Source organism: Astatotilapia calliptera, chromosome 15 (genome assembly GCF_964374335.1).
Source record: "Astatotilapia calliptera chromosome 15, fAstCal68.1, whole genome shotgun sequence".
NCBI classification, from domain to species: Eukaryota; Metazoa; Chordata; class Actinopteri; order Cichliformes; family Cichlidae; genus Astatotilapia; species Astatotilapia calliptera.
Window position 1 is genome coordinate 10,212,822 of NC_137436.1, and position 13,802 is coordinate 10,226,623.

General features: G+C 42.5%; 1 protein-coding gene across 1 annotated transcript in view; it reads right to left on the reverse strand.

The window, feature by feature from the left end:
- Positions 1 to 13,802, reverse strand: part of LOC113037556 (protein tyrosine phosphatase non-receptor type 14) — a 46,218-nt gene that overhangs the window by 18,874 nt on the left and 13,542 nt on the right. The window contains exons 2-3 of the mRNA XM_026194791.2: positions 12,572 to 12,984; positions 10,683 to 10,858 (exon numbers count right to left, since the gene is read on the reverse strand). Of these exons, the coding sequence (XP_026050576.2) occupies positions 10,683 to 10,858; positions 12,572 to 12,745 (350 nt within the window). The 5' untranslated portion in view covers positions 12,746 to 12,984. The remainder of the gene's footprint in view (positions 1 to 10,682; positions 10,859 to 12,571; positions 12,985 to 13,802) is intronic.

Here is a 13,802-nt window from a genome sequence, read left to right on the forward strand (position 1 = left end):
AAATAACTCTGAACAAGTGGAAGCGTGACAGTAAAAGTCTCAGAGCATCCCTCATGGGAGAGTCCACTTTACACAGAACAGCCACAAATGCAGCCACATCTTATGGAGCTGTGGTTTCCTGTATTTTTGGCTTCTGGCCTTGAAATCAAACCTCTACAGGTTGACAAAAACTGACCCCAAAATTAGTTACCCTTTATGCAGAGGTAAGCTTCTAACTACCAAGTGCAGTTTTTTGTAACTGATTAAGTCAGGTTAAGGGAATTATTAAAATCAAATGGCTTTTAATCTTTTAAGAGTGTAACAGTGACAATAAGCACAATAATATTTTTTGCCATGTATTAAAATTCGGAACCGTTTATTCATTAACCTCTTAAGCCCCAAGCCTACCTGATCTCCTGCCTTTTGCCCCCGTATCAGGGGGCGTTGGGGCTTCAGAGGTTAATAAGCCTACAGAGAGTCTAAGAAGTGTAGAGACTGACCCGTTTTATGATTACAACCTGATTCTGCACAAATAATAAAACCCATACGAGTCATACAGCACTTTTCATTAATCACAGTCTTATGCTTGTGGTTATTACAGTATGGTTATTCTAGAAAGAGCACATCCTTCCAGTGTTTTGAGACCAACCACAATTGGACAGATGAGGCATCTCCAGCATTTTCTGGAAGCTCTTCACTCAAAGTGGCAAAGGCTTTTACGCCATGTGTCTTGGCTTTTTAAGGAGGGGTTTGGATTTTCCAGTTTTCAAAGATAGAAAACTACTGGTACATTTCTAAAAGTACATTAGAGAAGTTGGGGGGGCGGGGGCTTTTGGTGTATCCAACGCATATCCAAGCCAAGATGCCGTGTCACTCTTTAAGAATGCAGATTAATTTTAAAAAGCTAATAAAAAGCTTCGGTGTATTCAAAGGATAGCCAGTGATTTCCAGGTTTCATTTCCACTGATGTCTTCCATCCTAATCTACAACCTGCTTAAACATGATTGTAGTCTGGGTTTTAATGACCAAACAGATAAGAAGAACCAGAAGGCTTCCACAAATCTTGTTCCTTGCCTATAGAGTTTGCATATTCATATACAAACATCTGCCTTTAGGTCACTTTATGAGTTTGTCTCATCAGTCCTAACTAGCTTAAATCTGCATATTTTGACAGCTGTATTTTTTTTCACTGTTTTTCATTTTCATGCTTCAGTGCTTTTAAATCTTCTGACTCAAGTATGGCATGAAATCAAATTCCTCATTAATAGCCCCGGGTGCATTTTCATCTGCAGAGCTGAAAATGTTGCTTTGAAATAAAACCTGAAATGAACTGCAGCAAAACCATCAGACAGCAAGTACTAAAAAACTATGTTAATGACCCAGGTTGTGGCATTTCAAGAGGGTTTTTAAACAAATTTGAAATAGTCATCTTTATTAAAATAAATACAACAGTCCTCAAATGTTACTATTTTGTAGGCACTGTCTTTGAATGGCAGTTAACTGTTAGCTAAATTACAAAATAAAACATGCAAAACTCACCACAAAATGATTTTAGAATCAGATCCAGAAACTTCCAAGGTTACCAAACAAGTATAAAATGTAGGAGCTTCAATAAAGAGTTAAAACACTCAACTGCATTTAATGATACCAGTTTTTAAATAGGGGATTAAACTACTGCTGAAATTGTAGTAAAAGGGAGCAAATTTGTGGTAAAATCAGCTCATTGTGTTTTCATAGAACAAGACAAACATCACATAAAATTGCTAGCAGGAGAAAAACATTTTATGACGTTCAAGACTTGCATGCTTGCACATACTTGTGCACAAAGAAACCCTTATTGTAGCACGCACCTGGCATGTATGTCAGAATGACATCACAATGCTGTAACAGCAGGTGAATATACATAGATGGACATGAGGTAGCGCTTTCCTTACTAGGGCTTTTCATGGGACTTCCACTATGGCAGAGTGCTCTGCTGGCAGTCCAGGCAGCCTCGCAGGCACAAAGAGCCCTTTATATGCCCACGCATGTTCAAACCCTGCTCAAGACATGCTGCCAGATGTCCAAGCAGTCTGGACAACAGGCCTGAGAGCATATGCGCATGTTTGCATGCATGAATGTGAGTATGTGTGTACATATGTTTCAGCCCCTCCTCAATCTCGACCACCTCTGGTGGTGGTAAGGTGACCACCCCCTCAGCCCCCAGGATGCGTCTAGACGATTTGTGTGGGAGGCAGGAGAATATCACTTTGAAATGTGTTGAATCAGCAAGGGGCACCACCGAGTACAGCTGTGTGTGTGTGTGTGTGTGTGTGTGTGTGTGTGTGTGTGTGTGTGTGTGTGTGTGTGTACTGGTGATAACTAGCTGAACAAAGCTAGGATTTCAAGGCTATTGGTGCTGTTAGCCTTAGGGGCTGCTACGGCCAGCTGGCCATGCTCCAGTCAACGGCTCTTCGTTCAGGTTCCTCATTTTCAGTCTGCGAGCCAGCTTTTCTCTCCTTTCTATCAGAAACATACAAGTAGCAGAAGGCTTTAACCTCCTCACTCTATGCAAGAGTGTAAGATGTGTTTTTGTTGACAACAGGTAAAAGTGCTCTATTTACAAGTGAGTTGTACAGTATATCTGTAACTGCTGCCTAGTAACTGTACTGTTGACATCCACGTCATTTAAGGATAATATATAAAAATTAATGCTCATGGGGAATTTAACAAGAGTAAATCAAAGATAATTATCACCAATTTAGTATCTGACTAAGTGTGAAATATTTTAATTGTTTAGTGAGATCGCAGAGAGCTGTAACCAAAATCTATTGGGTTCAACCTTCATTCCAAGTGAAAGTGGACACATATGAAGAAATGCCCCCAACGTATTAAAATAAATATATATATCCGACAACAATTTGGATAGACGCCTAGAAAAACATTATAACAGCTATGGACATATTTCATCACACAAGCACAAAGAGTCTGTGTTTTTACAAACTGAAGTAGGAGTGACCAAACATTTAAATATTATGACTATAGGGTATATTGGAGAACTCTGCATGGTGAATTTGTAAGTATATACAGTAATGGATGCAGAGACCCCAGCTTCCCCTGCTCTGACTCATTTTTGCCGCTGCAGAGAAAGGAAGCGAGGGAGGAAGAAACAGATGACTCTACGGATGGGAAGAGCGGGAGATCCAATATCAGGCTACATATCAGCCAAATACTGAACATCAAAGCCCTGACCACACAATACATTACCTTCTCAGAAGAGATAACGTCTACAAATGTCTTGCCCGTCTCATTTCTACTTGTTCTTTTTTAATGTTTTCGTATTGCTAAATTGCTGTTAAAATGCACCAAAATGCATCACATCTTACCTTAGTGAATGTGAAAGAGTTAGCATGCATTCAAAATAATAACCTTTTTTGCCCTTTAATTTAACTTTTCTCAATAATGGTTTTGGGAAATAAAACTAATTCAAAGCACCAACACCTAAAATGCCAGATCTACTCTGTCTCACACGGTTTTCCCAAACAAACAGACTTTACCACGTGGATACATAAATATGTAAAAGGTCTTGCGATAAATACACACAGGCAGACAGCTCAAACCACATAAATAACAAGGCTCAAACGTGAGCTGAGTTCTGCTGCCAAGCTTTTACTTTCTCTGCCCCCACTTGTTCTTCCTCTTTGCCTTTGTCATTCTCCCGCCCACCTCACCCTCATCAGACCAGGTGTGTAGAAGCAATGACAGGGATGTGCCTTCCTGGATCTGATCCCGATCAACCTTCAGACAATAAATGTCGTGTATTTTTTTAAAAAGGGAGCTGTGACTGTGCCTATTCCCATGCTGACTGGCTGATTTCTCAAAGGACAGAGCGATTTGAATTTAGTAAAACCCATCATAAGGCGTATTGGATAATAAAGATGTTTTGAGAGTTGAGGAGATCGTTTACAGCTCGATATATATATATTAGGGGTGCAACGATACTCGTATCGATATTGAACCGTTCATAGAGTGCTTTCGGTTCGGTATGCATATGTATCGAACAATACAAAATTTGTAATTTATTTTATCAACTTTCCTTCTGACGATGCTGTCTGTGTTGAGCGCTCAGTGAATCTGCGTTCGACTACTCCGCCTAGGCTGCACTGTCGAGCGCAGATCCACTGAGCGTTCAACACAGACAGCATCGTCAAAAGGAAGAGCTCAGGGCAAGCTAGCGAGACAGAAGTTAAGCTCTCCTTGCAACATGGCAAATTGAACCTCCCCCACCCTCATTCAGATCTGGCGTTTGGAATTACTTTGGTTTTCATGTGACGTATGACCCTGAAGGTAAGCGCATCATGGACTAAAGTAAAACAGTATGTTGGATGTGCCACGCAATGCTCAATTACATGGGTGGGAACTAGTGTGTTAGAGCAGTTAGCTCGTTAACGTGTTGGCCGTCTAGCCCCATGCAGGGGTAGCTCGTTAACGGAGATTTGCCATGTTGTGGCGTTAACGTCATTTCAACGAGATTAACGCTGACAGCACTAGTGGGAACACAACGAATATGACTGCACATTTACGCAGACATCATCCTAGTGCAAAGACAAGTGGAAGCAGACAAAAACAACAAGCATGCATGCTACAAACTTTACCCGAGTCATTTAGACAGCCGTTAGCACATGATTCTCCTTATGGGGACCTGATATGTTTAATATTGTGGCGAGCTCAGACAACGAGGAGACGGAGGTATCGTTTGGTCTTGCTTCCGGTGAGCTAGCCAGGGAGCACAGCCGTTTATTGACATCTGCAGAAGAACACTGCCGCTAGCTAACTGCTCAGCGCGGCAACCGCACAGCAACAACAACAACAACACACAGGGCGCCCTCTGACCCCGGAAGGACACACCGTCGCAGCGAGAGGGCGTCACCCGTCACTATGGCAACATAATGGCGATCGTGGCTCAAGAGTTGGGAGTTCGCCTTGTAATCGGAAGGTTGCCGGTTCGAGCCCCGGCTTGGACAGTCTCGGTTGTTGTGTCCTTGGGCAAGACACTTCACCCGTTGCCTACTGGTGGTGGTCAGAGGGCCCGGTGGCGCCAGTGTCCGGCAGCCTCGCCTCTGTCAGTGCGCCCCAGGGTGGCTGTGGCTACATTGTAGCTTGCCATCACCAGTGTGTGAATGTGTGTGTGAATGGGTGGATGACAGGTTGTGTAAAGCGCTTTGGGGTCCTTAGGGACTAGAAAAGCGCTATACAAATACAGGCCATTTACCATTTACCATAAACAAAACATAACTGTACAAACAGAACCCCGAACAGCCCTGACCCGCTACATAGCCCCCCACCTAAGGGGTCAGTCGTCCCCGACGACCCCATTGCCCCACACAAAGTCCTGCAAATGTCCAGGTGCCTTCTTTTGGCGCACCGGCCGGTCACGACCGGCGGGGGAAAAGTCACTCGGGTCAGAACATGGGGTGCCACCATCATCCCACTTCTGACACCAATGTGGCGAGCTCAGACAACGAGGAGACGGAGGTGTCGTTTGGTCTTGCTTCCCGTGAGCTAGCCAGGGAGCACAGCCGTTTATTGACATCTGCAGAAGAACACTGCCGCTAGCTAACTGCTCAGCGCGGCAACCGCACAGCAACAACAACAACAACACACAGGGCGCCCTCTGACCCCGGAAGGACACACCGTCGCAGCGAGAGGGCGTCACCCGTCACTATGGCAACATAAACAAAACATAACTGTACAAACAGAACCCCGAACAGCCCTGACCCGCTACAATATGCTGCTGAGAATATAGCCCAGAAGAAGCGTATAGTATAGCTTTTATTTTGGAAAGAGCCATTTCTCTGTAATAAACTCTCTTTTCCAAAGATGAGTGATTCCTCAATCAGATACAGGGCTTGCAAAATCACTAGCCCGACGTCCCGGGGCTAGCGATTTTTCCAGTCGGGCTACCAAAATCTATCTCTGCTCTGCCCGTCGGGCTATTGTAGGAAGGAAAAATATATGTCAATGCTTTTGCATTCTTTCGGAAATGTAGCTGGGTAATTATGTCATTGGCATCGGTGAGCCACTGTCAATATGTGACATATTGAAATCGCGTTTGAATTTGTGCTTGTTTTTTGCTTTCACTTTGCAATCGCGCGAACTGTGTATAGAGAGCGACAGTACTGATTGGTGAGTGATGATAATTTGCGCACCAATTCCTCTGACATCGTCTTATCAATCATTAGCTTACTATGCAAACATGACAAGTGAAATCTCCCGCAGCAAGCTTAAACATGTGAGAGGTTGATCGCACAGAGAATCGCTGACCGTTATGTGTGTGTGTGTGTGTAAAAGCAGCAGGATATATATTTTAGTTCTGCTGAGCCAAATAAGACAGGTCAGGGTGAAGAAGTGACAGCCAAAGAAAAGCTTACCACAAAACGGAAAAGTTATGACAAATCAGACTATAAGGCAAAAAGAAAGTGCAGCTTTATGGTTTCATGGACAAAAGAATTTCTGTGGCTGCAATATGACGAGCTATATAACCGGGGCTGCACATAAGTGGTCCGCAGGTGCGCATTCGCTGTCAAAATAAAATAAAAAAACGCGCACAAGATATGAAGTTGCAACGCGTGTTTGCATACATAAGATTTTCTGGAGGAGAACAGACATTTGTTTAAAACTCTTAAAGATGTCGAAGAAGCTCCTTTAAGCAATTACTTTGGTGTTCCTCCACCTCCAAAGAAATGTCAGGAGTCCGAACCACAAAAGAAGCACGTATTCTCAGAAAAGTGGTTGCAGGAGGTGAGCTGGCTTCAAACAAATGATGAACGCACAGAGATGTGGTGCGGAATGTGCCGTGAAAATCCCACTCTAGCGGACAAAAACAGTGCTTTTTATATGGACGCAAACGCGCGTTGCAACTTCTTATCTGGTGCGCGTCTTTTATTTTGACAGCGAATGCGCACATGCGGACCACTTGTGTGCACCCGTGTAAATAACATAATGTTCTGCCGGGTGTGTTGTTGGTTTTCTCTCGATTTCTGAGTCGACAAGCGCCTTTGTTACTGGGACCAGTCATTTTAAGAAAGGCCCCCATTAGAACCCATGAGAAATGCATTATTGCTCAGTCTGCAATATCTTTCCCAGAACACCAATTGAAAATAACATACTAAAAATAAACCTGAAAAATCTGTTTAGAACAGCGTACTATGTTGCAAAGAGTGAACTACCACTGGCAAAATTTAGCAGTCTTTGCAAACTTCAAAAAGCAAATGGCCTAGATCTTGGTTCCACTTGTCTCTTACCCGTGACTTCAGCGGAAATTTCAAATTCAGGATCTGACGCAGACTGATTCATGTTCTACACAGTTCTTACAAGTTCATAGAAATTTCTGTTCAATTAGAACCAAGTATTTGAGTTGATGATTGTAATTTTTATACAATGTTGTAATTTGTTTTTCAACAATTTTTTGATTAATGTTTTGTTTCCTTTACAATATTATACTTTAATGTATAATATTGTAAAGGAAACAAAACAGGAAACAAAACATCAATCAAAAAAATTGCTCTCTTTTTTTATTCGGGCTACTTACATTTATTTTGGGCTACCAAAAACTGAAGAGTCCCTGCCCGAAGGGCTACCAGGGATTTTGAAATTTTGAGAGCCCTGAGATATATTTATTTTTTTAATTACTTTTGTTTCAGCAACATTAAATTTAAAAACTGTACTTTTGAGTTAAAATATATATTTATAATTTTAATAAATGACAAATTAAAAAGGCATGAACATTTTTTTTGTATAGAAAAAATATCGAACCGTGACACCAAAGTATCGAACCGAACCGAACCGTGAATTTTGTGTATCGTTGCACCCCTTATATATATATATATATATATATATATATATATATATATATATATATATATATATATATATATATATATATATATATATATATATATATAATATAAAAACACCCAGCACGCCCCTGCAGGCGGTTTATCCTTCAAGCTCGGGTCCTCTACCAGAGGCCTGGATATATATATATATATATATATATATATATATATATATATATATATATATATATATATATATATATATATATATATATAATTTATTTTTTTTAAAGGATGGGTCTTTTGGAAAAGTCTGCCTCGTGGGTATGCGTACGCTCTCACAATGTGGTGTATTGTAACTTCTGACAGGGCTGCAGCTGGCTTCTGAGAGGATTCTTGGGGGATTGTTTGAGGTGTGTGTGTGCATATGTTTTGTAAACCAGACCCCCCCACCCCTTCCCCCCTTCTCTCTTCTCTCCATCCCCTTTACCCCCCGCACTTCTGCTGCAAGGAATGTGTGGTCCGCCTCCTACGCTGGACGGTCGTGCCAACATTCCTGACTAACAGATGAAAACAAAGAAAAGAGAAAAGTGAAGGAGACACAGGAACACTGAGAAAGAGCAAAAATGTAAGACTAAGCTGATCTGCTCTTGATAAAAAGTAGACGGGTGACACCATGTACAGGGATTGCAAGGAAGAGAAAGGGGGGCTTGAAAAAAAAAAAGACGGCCATTGTTTCCTAAATTGCCCCTAAGCCCCCATCATAACCCCCTCAACCCTATAACCCCTGTGTACACACACACACACACACACACACACACACACACACACACACACACACACACATCATAAGAGCCCTCAGGGGATTCCATGAATACCATCCCTTTACCAGAGCAGATCCTGGCTTCTGTATAATAAACCTGCAGACACACTCTAGACAATTTACTCTCCTCTGTCAGATCGCTCACAAATAAATTACTTCACCACTTTCAAAACAGGCTAAGTGCGGGCATGCATGGTTCTCAGAATTACTATAAAAGGGTTAACACGCTGGCAAAAACACACACACCTTAAAACTAACTCTAGTGTGAAAACGTCAAGCTGTGACCTGCAATCAACCTTTCCCACTTCCAGAGAAGCAGAAGCCACAAATTCACCAGCTCAGTGTGAGGCAGACCTGCAGAGTTCGGCGCGTCAGTGTGTGTGAGAGTGTGTGAAGGAATATGAGACGGCAGACTGTCCATTACACACTGACCCTTGCCTGCACTCTTCACAGATACCCAACATGCTCATTCACACACTCATTCAAACACACACACACACACACACACACAGTGGCACAAGGAAAGACTGGATGCCGCTGATGCCATTATCTATGTCATCAAAGAGATGTTAAAGGAAGTTTCTTTGAAGTTTCTGGAAAACTCTGATTCACTGTCTTCCTGGGAATTAGCTGCTGATCAGTTTCCCCTTCATATTGGTATGCTAACTATGAAGCTAAAGCCAGGAGAAGTTAGGATGGCTTACCAGTAAGCCCTCATTCACAGAGGCTTAGAGACAGGTCGGCAAACCACTGGCAACCTCTGGTCAAGAGGTAAAGATGATTGTATTCCCGCGACCGGATGGCAAGTGGTGAAATCGGCCAAAAAAGGATGCTACACCTAAAACCTCCTTATGTTTGTTTTGGTTGCTAGCAGATTGCCACAGTCATCTGTACATTTTGTATGGAAGAAGGCAACTTGTTTGCAAACGCTTGCCATTTACTCACCAAACTGTGGTGAAATTTGAAAATGAGAAAAAGAGAATGTTCACCATCCAAGGAAAAGGTGCACCATTCAGTGCAGCATCGTGTATTTCACGCTAGCCAGCAACCTACAGCAGCCGGTTGCAAAATACACACCTTGCCTAAGCGAGCAGTGTTTATATAACCAGGGAGGTACTAGTTATCAGATGGTCGCTGACCAGTCTGAGACTGAGGCCCGAGATTGTTAACAGAGAAAAAATAAACTGGCTCTGTCTGAAGGTAGAAGATGCATAATCCCCCTAAGTACAAAACATTCTCCACTTTTTTGTGTTCCTATCAAATGATATAACTTTGAAATTACTAGGGGTTTATGCTGCTTTTTATGGATATATTTTACCTTATGATAGACGCAGGCTAACCTTCCCCAAAATCTTTGCAAGAGACTGTATATAAAGGATGGACAACACCATAGTTGTTTGTTAATTTCAACATTAGCTTGAATTTTAACGACCATAATTACTCACAAGGATGGGGAGCAGTTGGCCGTGGAAGTTATCGGCTAAGAATAATAAGACTGGATAGCTAGATCCATCTATAAACTTTATGGTTGTATTGCAGCTTGTTAATAAACATAAAAAGTAGAATGTAATTTACTAAAACTGACAGTCAGTCTAATTAACTACACAGGAAGCCATTATTATTTGTCTGATAATTTCATTAAAAAACTTCCAAAAGGCACCATGAAATAAGTCAAAAGCTCCATGAAGGCCACCAGACTTTCAAAACCAGCTGGTGTTTAAATGTAAAATTACATTTTTATTTCTCCACATTTTCAAAGTGACTGCTTTTAAGCTCCTGGCATTCTAAATAATGAAGAGTTATGGGACAGTAATCATGTACTTTAGGAGACTGATCACATTTGACTTCTTTGTAGCCAGAACCACTTTGAAACGTCAACCAATATTGACAATTAGTGATGAGAGTCATGAGAAGACGATTTTGCAGTGTTATGGCAGCGTTTGGAAAGCACTGTTACTACTGCAATTCTCTATATAAAGCTAAAGCACATCTGCATTCTGATTATGTGGCTCTCTCAGTGACTTGCGTAACTGTCTCACAGTTACCATTTGAAGATTCTTTACCTGGTGGCTTCTTGCTCCAGCCGGGAAACATTGGGAACATAGAACATGACTCCAAAGAAGAGCAGTGGCTCATTGCCAAACTTGTCCAGCTGCTTCTTGAGGGGTTTCTCGAGTTCCACCCAACGTTTTTCCGGGGTCTGGGTCTTCCCTTGGAACCACAGTCCAAAGTAATGTGTCTAAATACAGGGGGTGAGGAAACAAAAATAAGTTGTGTAAACCAAAAGGAGTATAAAAGAGCCAAATAAATTAATTCGCAATAGTGGAAGCAAAGGGCTAATGAGACCAACTGAGTAAAATATATCAGGTAAAAGTGGGTGTACAGCAATTCATTTTCAATTATTTTTACATCTTTATTTTCCCTACTTTTCAGTTTTTTCAGTGAGCAAAGAATCAGCAAAAATCAAAATCTGCAGGTCACGCATAGAAAAAAAAAACAGAAATTGGAATCAGCCAAGAAACCTGCAGTTGGTGCATCTTTAGATGGGATTTCTCAGGAGAGAAATGGTAAATGAGTTGAGAAATACACTGAAAAGTATTGAGAGATTAAGCGCCTGAATTAAAAGCACACATTTCTCCTTAAAATCCGACAAAACCTTTGACGTCAGCAGCGTAACACTATTAAAATTAAAGTGGAATCATTACCTAGCTCACTAAATCCAGGGAAAGTCATTAGTCTTCCTATCCAAACAAAACGAACATATTTAAACTGAAAGTGAAACACAAAAAGCAAGAATAGACCAGTTTATTTCTCCCTTCACGTATGATGTTTCTGATAAGAAATTGTTGATATGAGATGCCACCATGTTGTCAGGAAATCCATGCATAATGAAAACACACACATCAGCTCACAATCCATTGACTTTTGTAAAAACACAACATACTAGTGGCACAGGTTTGTCTCTGTGTAAAGATCTCGTGAACTTTTTTTCCACCGTTTTATCTCACGCAGTACATTTGGCAGAACATGTCATTTAAATGTCATGTTTTTAATGTTTGGTTATTTTGTGTATTTGTGCATTTTTCATAGGTTTCATAAAAGGTTGAGCACACAGATTTGGCCAGTAAAAAGTCAGAGAGAAAGTAATAAAGCTGGTAACTGAAACGGCGCACACACATTCATGCGTGCAGACGGGCACACGCTTCAGACCTCAGATTTAACAGCGAAGACCAAAACAACACGCACACTCTGACGCGCACATAATCCTGAGACGGTGTGCACACGAGGGGCAGACAGCCGCTACAGCTGGGGTGCTTCATCGCCTCATTTATAACATCACTGACACCCAGCAAATACCACAACTCTGTGTGAGTACACCCCCCCGCTCTTCTGCGCTGTCAGCAGCTCCAGCAGGTGCAGACACACTCTTGAGCACGCATGTTCATCAAATTTAATCACCCTTAAGCCAAACACGCACACAATCGTCATGTGATCTTTGACCTAGACAAACCATGCTTTTTACAGACAATTCGTTTACTTTGTGTTTTAAGGTGGAAGAAAAAAAGCACTGACAATAATGGGAAATAGAAGTAGAGGAATGAGAAGGACCCATGGGGTAGGGGAGACAAGAGGACGAGCAGTATGTCTTTCTTCTGCAGTGAAGAGAGGACAGACGTAAGCACGCTTCATTAGAGACAAACAAAGACAGTGAAGGAGAGACGCAGCAGAGGGCAGGGAGACATGCACAGGGTGTGGGGAGAGACACGTGGCAGACACAACCAAACTCAGAGTAAAAACAAATGCCCACTCCAACTCCCCATTAATTACATCCTGTAGCTGCCAACGGCAGACAATTTATAACACTTGCAAGCTCAGATAAGACAAATGTGTCAGAAACCTATCACATGTCATACTATCTCAAACTAACGTGCACATGTGTCACAACACTAACCTCCCGCAGCTCCAGCCTTTGGGCCACCGCCTCCAGACATTCCTGTCCCGTACTCTCCACTGACAGCGTGCATTCAATCACATTGCTGTCCAGCAGGCGGATACGCGTCACAAAGTAGTTCTTGCTCAGGACATTGTAGCGCCTTGTGCGCCGCAGCTTCAGCCGGAAGGGCATGGCTGGCAGGAGGTCAAGGCGGGGCCGTGGCAGAGTCAGAGGTCAAATGTCACTCGAGAGCAAGCAAGCAGAGAGAGGGGTGGGCGGGCTCTATGACCTGGCTGCTGCCCTCCTCACTCTCGCACGACGCCAGCCACACCACCGGGCGGAGAGATGCAACCTGGCAAGGCGCTGGCCCATTCCCAAAGGTGTCCAGAGAGGAGGAGGAAGATGAGGAGGAGACGGAGTACAAACAGGTGCTGCAAAGAGAGATAAGAGAGGAGGGTCAGTCAAACACATAACTGGCTTAAAAAACTATTTAGAGTTTTATGGATACATTCCCTTTTCTAAGAACGAAGATGGTTTTCTAATCAGTGAATATTCTTTCAAATAATCCCTCCCACCTTTCATAAACAAGCAGAAACTAAAGCAGATAAAAAAGGAGTAGTTGTGGTGCTAGAGCATTAGCACAGCACAGGAATGGTACGGCAGCAGCCAGACAGCTTTATCCTATAGTTCGGGCAGCTGCACTCTCTGGACTCCCATGAGGCCCGGTGTCGGGCGAAGCTGGGAGACAGAGTCAGAGATGTGAGGCTATGGATGAACAGACATCAAACGGTCGTGCGCAGACATCCATCTGAACCCGGCAGCTGGCTTTGAGGAACTAATGGAGCTTCTATCTGCCTGTGTGGGAGGCCCTTCCTTTCCTTTTTATCTCTGCTCTCTCTGCTCGACAGCAGCACAGTGCCAGACATTGTGGAGTACAGTGCAGCGGTGTGTGTAAGATCACACGCCTGCGGTGGTGGCACATATGTTGCCACAGAAACACTTTTTGCCAGCTACTGACACAAAACCAAACAACAACAAAAAACCCACATCTTTGTTGTTAATAAGAAACAGAAGTGTGAACTCGTGAGGTAAACAAGAGAACACACACGGGGAAGTTTAAAAGGTTGAGCTAGGTGTTTGGGAATGACTTTGAATGCAACTGGGGTGCTCATCAGTTCATAGCTTTCATGTCTGTAATGAGGAAAGTGCTTTGAAAAAGAGCATGACAGATATAAAGGCGGAACAGAGT